Source organism: Chiloscyllium punctatum, chromosome 15, assembly GCF_047496795.1.
Source record: "Chiloscyllium punctatum isolate Juve2018m chromosome 15, sChiPun1.3, whole genome shotgun sequence".
NCBI lineage: Eukaryota > Metazoa > Chordata > Chondrichthyes > Orectolobiformes > Hemiscylliidae > Chiloscyllium > Chiloscyllium punctatum.
In genome coordinates this window covers 2,356,417-2,375,666 of record NC_092753.1, presented here as the reverse complement: position 1 = coordinate 2,375,666, position 19,250 = coordinate 2,356,417, and the positions used below count along the sequence as shown (strand labels likewise).

Genomic DNA, 19,250 nt, shown 5'->3' with positions numbered 1-19,250 from the left:
GGTAGGTGGGAGTACTGCAATTGAACTTAGGCTGTCAGTGATGGTTTAACTTATAACTTTCACAAGACAAGGATAATCTTACCAGACAATATGGTCGATGATTTGGTTTGTTTTGAAGGAGAAACATTTATTGTACATCCGTATTGTTGAATTTAATAAAGCATTTTTAAAATATTCTCCTTAATCTTAGTGTCAATTCCAAAGAGTATTCCTGCTACTCCATCAACTCCTTCCAGATTGCCAAAACGTACAATGCAGTCACCACAGAAATCTGATGACGTGACAAATCAGAAAAATCGTAAAAGCATACGAGGCAAACGACCGGGACAATCTACTTCGAAAAAGAGTGCACCATCACCAACCAATTCAGCACTTCAATCTGATTCCATCTCTGATCCATCCAAAACAGTGAAAAGAGGGGCAAAGCCAGGAGTCAAGGTTTGTTCATACAGGTCCAGTTACACAATTGAAATGTTTCTAAATAGAGTATTCAGCACTTTGATTTTGTTTTATGAATTGTAATAGACAAAAATTAGAGTTTCGTTTGTGTTTTGAGAGGTATAATATCTCTCTTAAAAAATGATATTTTTGCTGTTTAATAGAGGTGAATGTATATTTAAGCCTACTGATATTCCTGTGAAGGGATGTTGTTAATTTGAAAGTAATTGTTATGATTTAAAAAGTGCTGGCTGCAACATTCCATTGATGCTGAATATGGCTCATCAACAATGATGATCTGTATTTTATGTGGTGCTTTCATCATAACGAAACCTTCCAGCCCATCTAGAACATCACATGAGCAGAGTAACCCAGGCCAAAGTTACAAGTTGACAGAAGGGTTTGTGGTGTGTGGGTCAAGGGGATTTGGCAGTTAGGGCAGAAGCGGGTGGCACTCAGTGAATTATCCCTTCCTGATGCCAGATATCTTGAGGCACTGATTGATTTTAACTTAGGCGCTCCTCCATTGAGATCGCATTCAGTCCATAGAGATCGCATGTCGTGCTTCCCACTTGATGACTGGCCAGCTAACTCTGCAGTCCTAGGTTAATTCCAGTAGTAATGGGAAGAGACCCTTAATTGGGTGTTAATTCCTTATCTCTGGGTAAAATTGGCAATGGATGGAAGGCAATTCATTGCCTTTTGTGCCGCTGACTCAATTGGGATACTGTCTAACTAATTGCTGTACCAGCTTCCAAACTCACTACAAACGTGGAACATAAAATATTGGCAAAAGTAAAGCAGTGAAGTATAAATTAAATATTTAATGCAATGCAACATCATGAATACAAATACAGAGCAATTCCTTGGGTAACAAAACGTAAGTAATTTATTTCACAGTGATGTAATAAAATTACTCCAGAAATTTATTTTTAAAATCTTTAGTGGAATCTGTACTGAAATCTATTTAATGACTTGATGTATTTGCAATACTCAACAAAATTTTGCAAGTCATTAATGGTTGTAAGTGAAACAAAGTAAAATTTCTCAATTTGATTCTTAATCACATTTTCAAATATCAAATGTTTGGTTAAACTGTGGAGACAGTCAGCATTATTGAAGTATCAACAAAATAAATCATGTTGCCATACTTTATGCACAGTTGGTGGGAATTTTCAACCTTTTTTGTAACGTTTCAGAGGAAGTCACGAAGCACACAGAGTCCACATCCTCCATCTCCTACCACAACAACCCCTGAACCTGACATTGACAGTGCACTTGCAACTCAAGATGCTGCTAGTATTCACAATACAACTCCATCTGTAATGTCTACAGGTAAATGTCACTAGTCATCTCAAACTAATATGCAATAATGAATTTTAAACAGCTGTTTCCAAGTTGACAATTAGGATATGGTATGGTTGTGGATATGTGCAGTCAACTGAAAGCCATAATTTAGCACTCTTTATCCCTCATATGAATGATGAACATATTCTGAACACTATTGATCAACTTTGCTTTTGCTGTTTGGAATTGGGGCGCATATCCTGAGAGGAACAATTCATTAAGTATACTGAGAAAATTTGATGCCTGATTATTATGAAGTGTAAAAAAAAACTACTTACTGTTTTGAATTAACATTAAATTTATAAGTTCATAAGTTGAATTTCATAAGTTCAATGGTGCATAATAACTTGATGTCTGCTAACTTAGTGTTTAATAACTGAAATTAAGTTAACTTGCTTGACCCCCAAATAACCAGTTAGAAAATTGTTTCAATTTGGTTTGATTTTTCTATAATAATTTTGAGATTTCCAAGAAAATATTGGAGCCAGATGAATCCCAAGTATTACTTTATTGAAAGTTTAATGCTTTCATAAAGTATATAGAATAACAGTTGCAATTTTTCAATGATTAATTTCATGTCAATTTGATACATAATCAGATCAGATGTCTAATAGCTCACTTTGACTCTTGTGAAGAACAGATTTGTACATTGATCCATCATTTTACCTCCACTTTGAAAATATGTCCTATGAATGGTATCTTTGTATTGTGAAAGTGATGGAGAAAGTGAGGACTGCAGATGCTGGAGATCAGAGTTGAAAATGTGTTGCTGGAAAAGCACAGCAGGTCAGGCAGCATCCAAGGAACCGGAGAATCGACGTTTCGGGCCCGAAACATCGATTCTCCTGTTCCTTGGATGCTGCCTGACCTGCGCTTTTCCAGCAACACATTTTCAACAATTGTGAAAGTGATGTCAAGTTTTACAGTAATCTAACTTCTGTATCCTGTTTGTAGTTTGTTACATTTTGCAGTGTACTGGAATAATGCGATTTAAAACTTGTGACTGATGAATGTGGTTAAATGTAACCAATTAAACAAATTACTTGCACAGTTAATGCTTCAAGGTTGCAATTTAAGGAATTTGATGCAATGATGAATAACATACTATTCTTCCACTTGAAACTCCGATTTGAATTTATGCCAGTCTGATGGGTTGCAAGAACTTGTCCCTTTAATATTAGGTTTAAGGACATCATTTGAAATGATTATTTCTCACTCCTATTGAGTTGATTTGCCATGTCAAAGAACTCTCCTTAATTCAACATGAAGTTGACAATCCTATTTTAAGGAACCAAAATAATCAGTATTTCCAGAAATTTCTGGTTTGGTTAATGCCATTCTTAACTTGTATGTTACATTTCAGACTTGTTTAACTAATCAAGCACCGCACATACGTGCAAACAATGATTGAATGGCAATAGTTTTAACCAGTGCAAGTTAAACTGTGATACATATAAATGGCAGCAGTATATAGCTTTATGTTACTTTAATGTTTATCTCCTGCATACCTGTGGCACCATGTCTCCGAAGTGTTCAGTTGACAATCTTTGGTTCATTTATCAGTGTCTGCCAGTGTCTTGAAGCACTTTTTTTTTAATCCTTTTGTTAGTCTACCCTCTTGGGGCATATCCCAGTCTTTGGTTTAGGCTGCTGTCATAATTCCTTTACATTTCAGTTCACATCCTGTGAACCGGATTACCCTGTTCGTAAAAGCTCTTGCAAAAGATTCTGAAGGTCACAATTCTGCATAGCATTTCAAGAAGTTTCCTTGGACAAAAATTCTAAACATTTTACAAACATGTAACCACATTTGTTTTTCCAAGGCATTGAGTTAGACCAATAATTCACTTCTCAACATGAAAACTTCAACATCTTATAAACCACAGTACTAAGTAATTGCTGCTTCTGGGTAAGGTGAGATACAAAGCATGTTTATGTAGTTTATCCTTATCTTGGCTTACATATTTATCAATTACAGTTGGTTTATCCACATAATGGTCATTATCTTCCCCCTAGGTTGAGGGATTTCATAAGTTGGGGGCACATTTTTCAAGTGAGGAGAGAGATTTAAAAAAGACGTGAGGCAAATCTTTTACACAATTGGTAGTTCGTATGTGGACTGCAAAAGTGGTGCATGTGGATACAATTACAACATTTAAAAGACATTTGGATAGATACTTGAATAAGAAAGGTTTGGAGGGATATGGGCCAGGAGCAGGCAGATGGAACTAGTTTAGTTTGGGGTTATGTTTGGCATGAACTGATTGGACTGAAGGGTCTGTTTCTGTGCTGTGACTGTGTGATTGTTAAATTTCTAGACAAGATTAACTTGCAATTTGGTAAAAAATTGCAAAAACATCATTAAATTTACTTAGTAAGCACAGAAATCACCTAAGTGAAAGCTAGGAGCAATTAATTTGTTGGTTACTAATTAATAAATTCATTGGCTAGGTTAAGCTGAAGTATTAATGTTTAATAGCAGCTGTTTTATTACAGTTTGTGTGTACGTTAACAAACATGGAAACTGCGGACCACATCTCAATAAAAAAAACATTCAACAGCTTCCAGATCATTTTGGACCTGGTCCTGTACCAACAGTGCTTCAACAGGCTGTACAAGGTTGTGTTGATTGTGCCTACCAGGCTAAAACAGTCTTCTCATTTCTTAAGTCGGGTCATCATGGTGGAGAAGCAATAACAGGTACATTTAATTAAAAATGTTTGTAAAGATTTATTTTTCAGTTTGTTCAGATTTGATATATTTTATCTATACAATAAAGATAAATATGAAAAACTGACGAATTTACACTGATCAAAAAAAAAATTTGTATTGTGCCTGTCATGAGCTCAATATGTATTTTGACCGTTTAGAGGCATTTCATATAGATTCAGAGAATGTTTATAGCATCGGCTGGGGCTATTTGGCCCATCATGCCCATAACAACTCTCTAAGAGCAGTTCTCCTTGACCCTGCTTTTCTGTGTTTTCTCTACAGCCTTACAAATTGTAGCTTTTCAATTAATCATCTAATTGTGCTTTCAAGGCCTTGATTGAAATTCTGTCCACAGTACCTTCAAGTGAGGCTGAAGTAAAGTTATTTTATGGCAGTACTTTATATACTTTGTACTGTTCCTTTCAACAGAATAATGTATCTTGCATCTGTTCTCCAGTATTGCCAAGATGGAAGTTAAATAAGTTATTGATTGTGAATTACAGAATTATCTTTTAGTGTAGGTAGCTAGACAACAAATAACAAGTATTGGCCACCAGTGTAGACTTAACATGTTAAGTAGTCAAAAGTAATCCTTTGAGAGTGACTAAATGTTAAGAATTGTAGAAGGAACTTTAACTTAAATTCTGTATTTTTACTGTTATATACTGTTTATACTTCTGTATATTATTATTTTGGGCTGCACAGTGGCTCAGTGGTTAGCACTGCTGCCTCACAGCACCAGGGACCCAAGTTTGATTCCCGCCTTAGTAACTGTGTGGAGTTTGCATGTTCTCCCTGTGTCTGCATTGGTTTCCTCCCTTAGCCCAAAGATGTGCAAGTTAGGAGGATTGACCATGTTAAATGCAGGGAAAGGTGAGGTCTGAGACTGGATGGGATGCTCTTTGGAGGATTGGTGCAAACTCAATGGGCCAGCAGGCCTCTTTCCACGCGTTAGAGTTTCTATGATTCAGTGGTTAAGTTAACATCCTGTTGACAGTCATTGGCATACTTTGAATTGTTTTATATGAATAATGATTCAAAATGCATGTTAGCAAAACCCAAACAGAATGTTGGAACTAGGGTTCAATGAATTATCCATAATTTTAGTTATAAATTAAAATGTTGCCAACAGTGAGTCTTTCACTTCGTTCAACTAGAAGGTTTAGCAGTTTCGTTGAAATTTCAAAACTGTATGAGTTATCATATGTATGTATTATCTTACCATGGATGACCGTTTTGTAACAATAAATGCGGAGATACGGTTATATTGTTACGATTTCAATGCACACCAAATGTTTTTCACTGAAAGCAAAACTAAAATAGTTTCAGATGTTGACAATTGTGATGATTTTCAAATAGTTTGTCTTTAAATTTATAGGTTTGCATCTATCTGTGTTAACTAATTCCAAACTTCTTATTTGCATTGTTATTTTCAATTTCTCAGAAGCAATGACACTGAGTGAAAGTCTTGCATGAGTTTTGTGCTACATGTAAACTGGATCTTAACTCATTGGATGGATATCTTCTCTTTAACTGTGCCTGACTTTCTAAAATTTTTAACTTCATCCTCATAGAATTCCAAAAACAAGTTGTATCTTTCTCCTCCATTTGCTTTCTAATTGCTCAATCCCACTTTTAAATTTACATCTGACAATTTCACAGGTTTTACCTTTCAGCCTACCTGAGGGCTAAAGTTGGTTAGATGTGTCGGAAAACATAGTTGGTTCTCAAAAACGAGGTGAAAAGTAGATTAAAGAAGCAAAGTTAGAAGAAAAATCAAATTTTTTGTCGGGGAAAGCTACTATGGCATAACGACTGTTAGAGAAGAGCAACATTTATTATAAGATAAGCAAAAAAAGGAAGATAATTGTTTGAAATAATAATGACTTTGATCTACAGAGGAATAATTAAAATAATACATCTTTGTAAAGAGCTTATGTGACTATGTTCACGTATATTCATCTGCAAGCCATTAGTGTATAATTAAGCTATTAATTTGCAATTGTTAGCCACACAGTTGCAATTACTGTCTTTGATCACTTGCGAGGGCAAAGGAATTGAATAGTTACTGATCTACTCAGGTGGATGTTTCTTTTTATTGTAAGGCTATTGGGTAGTTTTCAAAACATCGTATGAACTTTTAAGTTGGTCAGATGTTGCAATGTTAAAGATACTATGAAAGTGCAAGTTGTCATGTATAACCTTGTCAAATTACTTTTTTACAGAAGCATTTAGAATAAGAATAGATGAGTTGATTGGGTAAAGCAAGGCTACGAGGGTTTTAAGCTTAAAGGAAAAGAGGGCTCGAGAGGTCATTAACGTTTCTAGAAATAACAGGACAAAGTATGGAAAGGGTCGGAAATCTAACAAGACAGCAGATAAGGGGATAACTGTGAGAAAGAGAGCAGTGAACACAGGACTGAGGGTGTTGTATTTAAATGCATGCAATATATGGAACAAAGTAAATGAGCTTGTAGTGCAATTGGTGGTTGTGCTGTGTGGCATCATAGAGACATGGCTGCGAAGTGTTCAGGGCTGGGAACTAAATATTCAAGGATGCAAGTCCTATCAAAAAGACAAGCAGGTAGACAAAAGGTTGCCTTGTTAGTAAGAAATTAAATTAAATCCATAACAAGGTGTGATGTACGGTTGGAAGGTGTTGAATCTGTGGATAGAGTTGAGGAATGGCAAAGGAGAAAAGACCCTGACGGGAGTTAGGTACAGGCTTCCTAGAAGTTGTCAGAATATGGGGCAGACAATAGAGAAAACACGTGAGAAATGACAGTAATTATGGGGGACTTTAGTATGCAGGTGGACTGGGAAAATTAGACTGGTAGTGGATCCCAAAAAGGAATTTGGGAGTGTCCAAAAAATGGTATTTTCTTCTTTTTGTTTTGAAAAAACTTGTGGTAGACCCCGCTAGGGAACAGGCTTTTTCTGAACTTGATGATGTATAATTAGGCAGACTTGATCAAAGAACTGTAGGTGAAGGAACCCCTCCGGGGCAGTGATCATAACATGAAAGCATTCACCCTGGAGTTTGAGAGGAATAAGCCAGAATCAGATTTAATGATATTACAGTTGAGTAAAGATAACTAGAAAGACCTGAGGGAGGAGCTGACCAGAGTTGCTTGGAGTCCAACTGGGAAGACGATGGTGCAGAATGGCAACAGCTTCTGGCAATAATTCAGGAAACAGAAATTCATCCCAAGGAAGAAGAAACCTACGAAGGGAGGATGAGGCAATCACAGCTGACTGACAAAGTTAGAGTCGTCATAAGAGCAAAAAGAATAGCATACTATATGGTGAAGATGAGTAGGAAGCCAGAGAATTGGGAAGCCTTCAAAAACTAGCAGAAGACAGCTGAAAAAGCAATAAAGGGAGAGATGAAATGTGAGGGCAAGCTAGCTAGTAATATAAAAGAAAATTGCAGGGATGGTGGGAGGTTAGAATCTGATTTGAAACTTGGAGAACACTGAGAACTGAACCATGAATACAGTGAAGGTGAAAATCTTTCCGTTAGTCAGAGAGACTGGAATTAAGGGCACAACCTCAGTGAAAGGATGAACCTTTAGAACTGAAATGAGGAATTTCTTCAGTCAGAGGATGGTGGGAAACTCATTGCTGCAATTGGCTGTGGCAGCCAAGTCGTTGAGTGTATTTAAGACAGACAGATAGATAGGTTTTTGATTAGTAAGGGTACCAAAGGTTATAGGGACAAGGCAGGAGTATAAGCTTGAGTAGCTTATCATTCATTATCAAATGGTAGAGCATACTGCGTTGAATGGCTAATCCTGCACCAGTATCTTATGGTCCTTTATACAAAACGATCTCAGTTATTCGAACGTCAATTATCTGAATTTCAGATTATCCGAACAAATTCTCAAAATTCAGTAAAAACGTAATCAGTTATCCGAACAATCAGTCACTTATCCGAACAAAATACTCCCCACTCATCTCATTTGGATAATTGAGGTTGTACTATATACTTTAAGATGAAGGTCTTGTTTTCTTTGTATATCTGACATTCCAAAGGGAGAAAAGTACCCCAGTCTCTCCAAATTTAAATTGAAGTTTCTTCAATATAATATTCAATATAAATGTTAAAATTCTGTTTGGATTTTTCCGATCCAGATTTGTGGTATGTTCAAGATTGTCACAAATACGTTACATCACATTCTCTTTTTATTAACTTTCCCATATAATTTGTTGTAAAGATTAGTCTGTAATTGCTATCTATTTATCTTTTGAAGGGAAATTCTAGAAATTATTTTTCAGAATGGAATAGTCACCTTGAAAAATGTGTGGTAATTCTGTAGAGTAAGCATAGATTTGTTGTGGGAAAATAGTGTCTGACTGACTTGCCTTTTCGAAAAGTGACAGAGTAGAAGAAGACTGGACTGTCATGGTATTGGTGGACTTCCAAAACACACACACAACAGTGCTACACATTAAACTTTGAAGAAAGGAACAGTAACAACGTTGATACAAAATTGACAATGTAATAGTGAATGGGCATTTTAGGATTAGAGAAAAGGTTATTGTGAAATTCTGCAAGTGTTGGTATTGGGACCTTGACTTGTATAAAAATGATGCAAGTCTTAGTTTGAATGAGACAATTTAAAAGATGCCAAATGACAGAATCTTGGTCATGGTTAACTGTGAGGACTACAGTGTTGAAGTTGAAAAAAGACATTGGTAAGTTGAAGTGATTGTTTGATGACAGGTAAAGCTCGAAGTGAAGAAGTATGAGGTGATAAACGGTACAAAGAATACAGAAAGTATAAAATAGAGTTCTATTCTAAAATATGTGCAGGAGTAGAAGGATCTGGATGTACCATTAGTGCTGGAAGGACTGGTAGAGAGAGCTATCAGTAAAGCTTTCTGTATTCTAGGTTTCATTATTAATAGGACAGAGTATAAGACCAGGAATGTTCTACTGAAACTGTGCAGGAGACTATGGATCTCACTTTTGAGTATTGTGTACGGTTCTGGATGCCACACTTCAGTAAAAGTTCTGCAATGCATTGAAAGAGAGCGCTAAGAGATTTAAGGGAATGATTCCGCAGATACAAAATTTCAGTTACAAGGATAAATTGGAGAATTTGGAACTTGTTTTTCTTGAAGACTAGAAGGCTGAGGGGAAATCTGAAAGAGGTTTTTAAAACCTTTTGGTGTGCCTGGACAGAGTAGAAAGGGAGAAACTGTTCCTTCTCTTAAACAGATTGAGAATCAGAGAGCAGTTTGAAAGTGTCTTGCAAGAGAAGCAAATAAGATGAGAAGAAGCTTTGATACCAGGTGAGTAGTTCCAAGTTTGGAATGCAGTGCCTGGAAGTGTATTGAAGGCAGATTCAATTGAGGTATTCAAGAGGACATTGAAAGATTTTGTTTAAACAATGTTCATGGTTATGGGGTAAAGGGAGGGGGTCGGCACTCAGCCAAAATATGCAAAAACGTTGGGCTGAATGACCCATTGTAATTCTATGCTTCTGTAATTTTGATGCTTAACTAGATATGTTAAAGAACTGCATAATGTTTTTAACATCCTTTAATTAATTCACATTTATTTATTTTGTTGTACCATGTGCTGAAGTGTTTTGCACCTTGTCCAATGAGCGCTTTTCACTTTTCTTCTCTATCCTCTTATAGCCACGTTTGATGGAGAGAAACACACTGTGAAGCTTCCATCTGTAAATAGCGTCTCATTTGTATTGAGATTTCTGGAGAAGCTCTGTTACAGTTTGCAGTGCGAGAACCTCTTTAGCAGCCAGCCTTTCAGCCCATACATAGGTAATGCACACAGTCCAACAGAATATGAGCGAGTGAAATCAGGTAAAGGAACCTCAATTTCTGTTAAAAAAGAACGATTATTATGATTTTAGAATAAAACTGCAGTTTTTTGCCTGGAAAGCCAAAGTGAAAATATTGATTCAGAAGTTAAATCTGGAATAAGAAAGTCTGAGTGTGAATGTTTTACATTCATACCCTCTTTTTATTATTTATTTTAGTTTTGGTAGGATGGTAGGATAAAAGTAATTAAGACTAACTTTGTCCTGCTTCACCTTAACTTCATGTGCTCGATATCATCATAGTTTCCCTATCCAGGTTTCTCATTGTTGCATCATCTATCTCCTCATCTCAGCTCTCCAATCACAACAGTATTGAGTTTTGGAATGCCAGATGTTTGCAATTGTTTGAATTCAGTGGAAGAAATTTCAAGTTAAGCACATGTTTTATAACTTAATGACTCACTCAGGATAAGTTGCTTGCCTGAAGCAGTGGTGTTGATTCTTTGGCTAAATAATGTATAACTAAAGATATGAACTGGCTTCTGAGTAGTTTTGCTCTTGAGGACTGTTTGTAAGAATACCTATTCAAGAAAAGATATTTGTAACATTTAAGAGCCGAGTGCTGACTGGTTGACCAGTTGATACTGGTAGATAATTTGGTGACACAAATAAATAAATGAATGTGATTGTAGAGTCACCGATAGTGGGAACTCAATATTCAATAGTACTATATCTTCTGGAAGAATAGGCAAAAAGGAAACAGAACTTGGGCTAATTTTCTTACTAAAGGAAGGTATGGTGAGTTGTGAAATTGGTGCATTGGAACATGATGTGAAATCAGTTTGGATAATAGCAAGGGAATGAAGTCATAAGTGGGAGTAATCTGTAGCCCCCTGAAGATTTGCCCCTCTGTGGCGTAAATCCGGAAGCAATGGTGGTATGTGAGAAGGGCACTAAATTGTGATGGGTCGTTTTAATCTGCAGATTGACTGGACAAGGAGACCATGGCAGATGACTTTGTGGAGGGCATATCAGGGTTTTTTCTTAGTGCAGTTAAAGCAGGTACAACTATCTGGAAACAGTCTATTTCAGATCCAGTAATGTGTAATGAAGTAGATTTCCAAGAAATCTTGTAGTTAAGGATCAATTGCAACATGTTAGGATTTCAAATTCGGATTGAGAAGAAGCAACATGAGTTTCAAACTACTGTCATCAATTTAGGGCAATTACAGAGGTGGAAAGAAAGTTGTTTAAAGTAACTAGCAAGATTGACCAAGGGGAAGGCCATTGTCCACATTTAAACAGCTATTTCATGACACCCAGCAAAAAAATATTTTGGTCAAAACGTTGGACTCAAGGATAGAATTCAATGTATTCAAGTTAGCTGAAAATGCAGAAATTAGTGAGATGGCATGTTGTGATGAAGTCGTAACTAATCTGCAAGGGGATGTAGTTAGGTTGAATAAGTGAGCAAAATCTTGGCAGATGGAGTGTGAGCAAAGTGTGAGGTCATGCACTTTGGTAGGAATTATGAACAGGCTTATTATTACTTAAATGGAGAGAGACTCCAAAAAATGCAGCACAGATGAATCTGGTTGAGGCACAGCTAGCGTGCATGTGCAGCAAATAATTAAGAAGGGAAGTGGAATTTTGGTCGGTCTTGCTATTGGGGTGATGGAATTTAGAAAAGGCTATGTTTGTGGACACATACACTCGTGCTCTATGCTGCTTTGAATCACATGCACAGGTTTGGTTGTGCTGGTGGTCTACTTATTACTTCAATGCTTGGAACCATGTGTTTCCCCAACAAGTGTCTGTGTTAGTTTTCTGCAGTCGTTGACGTCAGGAAACGCTGCCTTTTCAAAGTAGGGAACTCTTGTCACAGCTGTGTATGCTGTAAATGGTGCTGCACCTGGAGTATTGTATACTGATTGGGTCTAATTTTAAAAAAGATATGCTGACATTTCAAGCACTTCAAAATTCATTCACTGGGTTGATTTTTGAGCTGAAACGGTTGACTAATCATGAATAGCTAAACGGGTATAGGGAAACTGAGGTATAATGGATATTTCTTATCCCAGGAGGTAATGAATGTCTGGAAATTCCTTACCCCAGATAATTATGAAGGTTCAATCACAAAAACTTGTAAAGAGGAGTTAGATTTTTGAATATATCAGGGACTTTGACAACTATGAAGAGATGGCATGAGGGAAGATTTGAGGCCTGGGGCAGATCAACCATTACCTATTGAATGGTGGAACAGGCTTGAAGAGCCTATTCTTCATCTCTTCTGTTCTTCTGATTTGTAGAGATGTTGAGAAACATAACCATTAATGTTGATTGACAGGTTTTATTTAAGTTTTAAATCAGGCAGGCTGCTTCTGATTGGTCAGAGCGTTGCTCTGAAAAATGAACTAGCAAATAGCTGACATTGTTTGATGTGTTAAAACAGGTGCAGTATGGGTACACATTCTTTATGTCTACAACAAATAGGGTGCCTAACTAAAGTGTCCAATATTAAATGTGATTCTGCAGTTGGATAATATTTGCTAGATTATCCTACATGTGCAAAAGAGTACCCTGATAATCAATTTAAGACTGTCAGTTTGGTTGTCATTGTGGCACATGTGTGTACTCGAAGCTACAGATATTAATATACCGTGACCTGTTCTGTGCAGAGAGAAAAAACCCAGCAGGTAGATGATGGCCATTCAGTGGTTAGTTTCTCAGAGTAATTCCCTGACCAATCAGTTAACCTACCTGGTTCTGAATTTGAACAAAGTATGGCAATTAACTGTCAGTCAGTACTGGTGAATGCATTTTCCAAATAGTGTCTATCAATTAATGATTTTGTCAACCAATCCATACACTTTTCTTGTGCAGCATAAGTCTCGGTCTGCCCCTTAAACTGGTGTTCTCACAAATTGTCCTGTTGAGTACTAGACAAAAGGCTTCAGCAAAGTGTGTAATTTTCAGCAATACTTCCCTTAAAGTTAAATGAGTCTTAACGTCCAAGGGAATTTGTTGGCAGAGCATGATTTTCCCCTCCTAACATGGAAAACTGATTTGACAAGTTGGCCGTACAGGGATGCTAACCCCTTTCTTCATCTCACCAGTCATGTTCTGGGTGAGAATATCCATGGGCAACTTTATTGACCTGCCATCAGGTAGGTCTTTGTGATCAATTAATGGCTACTTAAGAATCTAAACATGCATCTTGCCCAAATAGCTGCTTTCTTGGAGGGCAATAACTGTGACTAGTTAGCAAATTTTGAGAAGATTTGTAACTCAGGTTGAGGTTCTGGATGTTGGTTTGCTCGCTGAGCTGAAAGGTTCGTTTTCAGACATGTTGTCACCATACTAGGTAACATCAGTGAGCCTCTGGATGAAGCACTGGTGGCATGGCCTGCTTTATTTATGTGTTTAAGTTTCCTTGCGTTGGTAATTCCTGTGGTGATGTCATTTCCTGTTCTGGGGGGGTGGGGGGGTGGTAAGTGGGATCCATATCAGTGTGTTTGTTGAGAGTTCTGGTTGGAATGCCATGCTTCTAGGAATTCTCGTATGTGTTTCTGTTTGGCTTGCCCTACTATGGGTGTGTTGTCCCAGTTGAATTGGTGTACTTCCTCATCTGTATGTAAGGATACTAGTGAGGGAGGGTCATGTCATTTTGTGGCTAGTTGATGTTCATGTATCCTGGTGGCTAGTTTCCTGCCTGTTTGTCCAATGTAGTGTTTATTACAGTTCCTGCAAGCTATTTTGTAAATGACATAAGTTTTGCTTCTTGTTGGTATAGGGTCTTTCTGACTACTCAGACCTCTTGGCATCATGGTAGCCCACAAACCCATCAACACACTAAAATAGCAGCTAATGAACTTGAAAGACCCTATACAGACAAGCAAAACTAATGTCATTTACAAAATACTTTGCAAGAACTGTAATAGACACTACATTGGACAAAAAGGCAGAAAACTAGCCACCAGGATACACAAACATCAACCAGCCACAAAAAGGTATGACCCACTCTCGCTAGTATCTTTACATAGGAGGTCACCACTTCGATTGGGACAACACGTCCATCCCTGGACAAGTCAAACAGATAAATACTCGAGAATTCCTAGAAGCGTGTCATTTCAATTGGAACTCCATCAACAAACACATTGACTTGGATCCCATTTACTAACCTCTGAGAAAAAGAACAGGAAATGATGTCACAGCAGGAAATGATGTCACCAACCAAAGGGCCCTAAACACACAAATAGAAAGCGGGCCATGCCACCAGTGCTTCATCCGAAGGCTCATTGATGTTCCTTAGTATGGTGATGAAACATCGGAAAACGAACCTTCCAGCTCAGCGAGCAAACCTACATCCAAAACGTGAGTAGATTTTAAAATCTTGGTGACTCTACTAGGGACTTCTGATTGGTCTTGTCTGGGGACATTTGGAGGTATGGATGAATAGCCAGGGCTTAGCCTCTGAAAGTCTCGCTTTTTCTCTTTTTTTTTTTTTCCTTTGATCTCCTCACAACTCCAAGAAGATTGAAGAGCCACCCATGAGAATGCCTTTTACCAAGACATAGGTCTTATTGGATCTTTTGGACCCAGACGTTGCTAGAATTCAATTAGCCAGAAACTTCTGATTCAGGAGCCCAGCATCAAGACCTCCAACAGGCCAACAAATGCATCCACACTCAGCTGTCAACTCTTAATGGATGTTGGCACACAATTAGTCTAGCTTCCTTATATCTTTGTCCCCTACACTTTTTACAAGAGGAAAATTGTGCCTTGAATATTTTATACTTCACCAATTGTCCACCTTTCACTTCATGAAATGACCCATCCGATTAGAAGTGAAACCAGTATACGTGAAACTGTAGAGTAGCACATTTCCTGTGTTGAATGACTTAATAAACAAGCTAGAATAGTTTATTTGATTTTAGCAATTGATGTCGAAAGCACAGTTCTAATGAAAGGTTACCTGGAAATAGTCATTCATGCTGCAATTTTGGGCAAAGAATATCAGGCAAGAGAATCCTGTTAAAGTTGCCTTTTGGAGATTATCAGACTCTATGTAGAGACCAAAAACTTGTAAAAAGAAATTCAAGCTTCTAGTGAATAGCTGAAAGGACAACACAAGAGGATTTGATTTGGAGGTGTCGGTGTTGGACTGGGGTGTACAAAGTTAAAAATCACAATGCCAGGTTAAAGTCCACCAGGTTTAATTGGAAGCACTAGCTTTCGGAGCGGCACTCCAAAAGCTATTGCTTCCAGTTAAAGCGTTGGACTATAATCTGGTGTTGTGAGATTTTAACCAAGAAGATTTAGTATGTTCAGTGTATTTTCAACCATAGACAATATTTCTGTGAGGCAAACGCCTTCTTATTCAAGCTCAGAGACTCTTCCAGTTTTATTCTAAATGCTCAGGAAATTGGTCTTCTCAGTCTGAGGGAGAGCTCCAGTGCGTGTTTCTATGTGACAAAGCAGAGACTGCACATCCATCCTTCCCTCCCTCTTCCCTCTCACTCTTTGGAGAGGCTGAAATCAAATCCTAAAAATGATGTTCCCTGAACGTGGGAATGCTAATTGGCTGTTCTTTAGCCCAGCTATTCTCAACGGAGGCCATATGGCCCCCTTAGGGGCCCTGGCACATTTGAAGAGGACCACAGACTAAAAAATGTGCGAAGGGGAGCCCCAAGGGTTTATGCTGGCCCTGGTAACTGAACCAATGAAATATCAAAGCCTAATCTAATTTGAAGCCCAGCATTATGAAACTTGCAGAAAAGCACCAAGCTCAAGGATTGCATTAGGCCTGATAGATGTTTAATTTCATAGTCTTTTTAAGTTTTGTCCAGTATGTCAGAATGTTCAGGTTTTCTTGGTGTTCAATAATATTTTCTGTCTATCTATTTGTGTTGTATCCCTGTCTGAAAGGGAGGCCCTGGAACCTGATAAGAGCTCCTGGGGGGCCGTGGCCAAAAAATGATTGAGAATCACTGCTTTAGACTCCCAACTACTTTTTAGATTAGATTAGATTAGATTAGATTAGATTACTTACAGTGTGGAAACAGGCCCTTCGGCCCAACAAGTCCACACCGCCCCGCCGAAGCGTAATCCACCCATACCCCTACCCCTACATCTACATCTACATCTACCCCTTACCTAACACTACGGGTAATTTAGCAATGGCCAATTCACCTGACCTGCACATCTTTTGGACTGTGGGAGGAAACCGGAGCACCCGGAGGAAACCCACGCAGACACGGGGAGAACGTGCAAACTCCACACAGTCAGTCGCCTGAGGCGGGAATTGAACCCGGGTCTCTGGCGCTGTGAGGCAACAGTGCTAACCACTGTGCCACCGTGCCGCCCACAGTTTTCTTAAGTACAAACTTAAGTTATAACCATTTGCAAAACCTGACATTCTTACCACTCTCATATGACTTCACAGGCTAATAGTCTATCCACTGTCAGTATATATGCCTCTGTCATTGTCTACAAATGTCCTCAGTAAAGCAAACTGAGTTCTTCCAGCTTTAAAAATGAAACTACAGGGAATCCTTCCTGTCAGAGATACACTTCAGAAAAATATGTCAAAATGTGAAAGAACCAAAAGCAGGGTTTTCTTTCCTATGAGAAGTGATGAAAGAATTTTTGACAATGTGCTAAAATAACAATGCAAGTGCAAAACAACTGACTGAATACTGTCAATTGTTCCCTAATAGAATAAGGTTGTCCAGGTAGACAACCCTTTATCTGAAATTCGAAAAGTTCCAAAGATCCAAAGGTGTTTTTGTGAAGTTTTTTCTCATTTAACAAGGTTGTTTGGCATGCAAACAGTCAACACCCACTCGATGCGTGTCACTCAGATGCGATGGGGGGTGTAGCCCAGCACTGGCAGGCCTCAATTTTGTTTCAGGGTCCATTTTATTCAGAGTCTGCTCCTCTGGTAAGATTTTTAAAAATTTCACCATCAAACTCTCACTTATTCTGAAATTGGAAAAATTCCTGAATTCTGTAAACCAGCCTGGTCCTGAGCATTTCGAATAAAGGATTGTGCACCTGTGTACGAGAAACAACCTTGGGGTAATGGATCGTATGGACCTTCCATACTTGGGTTTACTGTCAGCAGAATTCGGAATAGGTCTTGTGGCTCCCTTTGTTTCTTGGTTTTTCTCTAAGTTAATGGTACATTCCCAAAATACAATGATTTAATAAACTTTACCTTCAGATTTGTGAAGTAAGGAAGAATCAGTTAGGCAGTTGAATCTTTTCTCATTACGAATGTCATTATTAAATGGGTCATAGTTCAAGTTTGCAAAACTGTCAATGTGGAACTTTAATACAGTGTGGAAACATGTGTTTGTACATGTCAAAAAAAAAGACTGCGCTACCAGAATGGTCTGCCACTTCCAACTTTCCTCAGTCACTGATGTGGCATTGCACATATTACAGAGAAATTCTGTTTATTTTTGTGGAAACTAAGTGTGAATGGTACTTTTGTGTATAAGCCTAATTTTTCCCAAGTTTACCTTGAAAGAGCAGTCTGAAGCAAGAGTATTTCCTGTACGTTCAACCATCTATTGAACAGGCGAAAAATACTTTCACAGTCACACAATTTTTTTGTATCTGAATCAGCTCAGATTGGAGAGTAAATTTGACAAATGGATATTGAAAACAAATAATTGGGAATAGAGTGCCATACCCACCTCCATCTGATTTTCCATATATCCAGCTTTCTAATGTTTCTAACTTTGCGGCAAGCTCTGTGTTGTCAGGCAAGTCTGAAAAGTATGCCATAGAATTTATGTTCTAACATTCTGTATTTGTTTATAAGGTGGTATTGATAATATTATAAAGAAAGCATACATGCATTCAGTAGAATGATTTGTTTGTTTGTTTTCAAAAATGTCGTCCATCATTCTGAAGCAAAAATAGATAATTTATCAAATTGTTAGTTAGCCCGGTGAATGGCTAAGATTTTAGTTGAATGTTTAAATGTTATGATTTTACTGCTGCAATGTACTTGTGACAACCAATGCAACCTTTTTTAGCCAAAGAAGAAACATTAGATCCAGCCACGCTAACCAGGGGATTAAAACGGTTTCCTCAAGAATCTCCACCATACAGTGCACCCCTCTCTCCAAAACTTGCAAGAACAGAGTCTCATCCTTCAGAAGGTACTTTAGACCTTTAATAAAGGTGACCCATTATTTGATCCTTTGAATATTTAGTAAGAAATTCGAAAAAGACAATGTCAGAGTAAGCTTGCAAAGTGTATTTACCTTGAGTAAATCATGAATATTTAATTATTTTTCTGTACTGTGTTTCTTCTAAACATGGTAACAAGGCTTGTTCACTTGTGGAATTATACATGAGTTTTAAGAGAAATTGAATAGAGTAAGATGAGTCATGGAACTTAGTGATTTTATCTAATCACTGACACTGGCAATGATGTGCATCATTGTTTTCTATGATTATGAATATTTATAAATATTGGACCAAGATTGGGACAGAGAGAAGAATAGCTAAAATTGATGTATAACTCCACTAATCTCATTGTCTGTCATAATCTGTTGTGCATATTATTTAATTGAACTGTAATTGTGTGATATTTCATGGTCTCAGGATATGGGGTATTAAGATGAGAGACGTCCTTCACACAAGAGAGTATTGAACCCGTAGACTGTGGATGTCAAATCCCTAAATATATTTTAAAAAGAAACCACATAAAGTTGCCAAAGTGTATGGGCAGAGAGAGGAAATATTGCCTTGAAATAGAGGATCGCCTATCATTACGTTGAAGGTTAAGGCAACTTGATGGGCCACATAGCCTACTCCTGTTATTTTCTCTCTTTATAAGTAGCTGTTTTGGTTGATGAACCAGAAAACTGATGGCTTAAGTTAGAGTAGAATATAGTTGAAAAATATTCTTTGTTTTCATGTGTAATTTGCGTTTGTCCAATTTAG

General features: G+C 37.7%; 1 protein-coding gene across 5 annotated transcripts in view; it reads left to right on the top strand.

Moving 5' to 3' along the window:
- The window catches only part of LOC140485981 (polycomb protein SCMH1-like), a 116,701-nt gene that overhangs the window by 86,106 nt on the left and 11,345 nt on the right, over positions 1–19,250 (top strand). For all 5 annotated transcript variants that reach the window (XM_072584464.1, XM_072584460.1, XM_072584461.1 and 2 more), the window contains 5 exons: positions 191–438; positions 1,638–1,773; positions 4,282–4,485; positions 10,147–10,329; positions 18,335–18,460. In XM_072584464.1, coding sequence (XP_072440565.1) covers positions 191–438; positions 1,638–1,773; positions 4,282–4,485; positions 10,147–10,329; positions 18,335–18,460 — 897 coding nt within the window. The remainder of the gene's footprint in view (positions 1–190; positions 439–1,637; positions 1,774–4,281; positions 4,486–10,146; positions 10,330–18,334; positions 18,461–19,250) is intronic.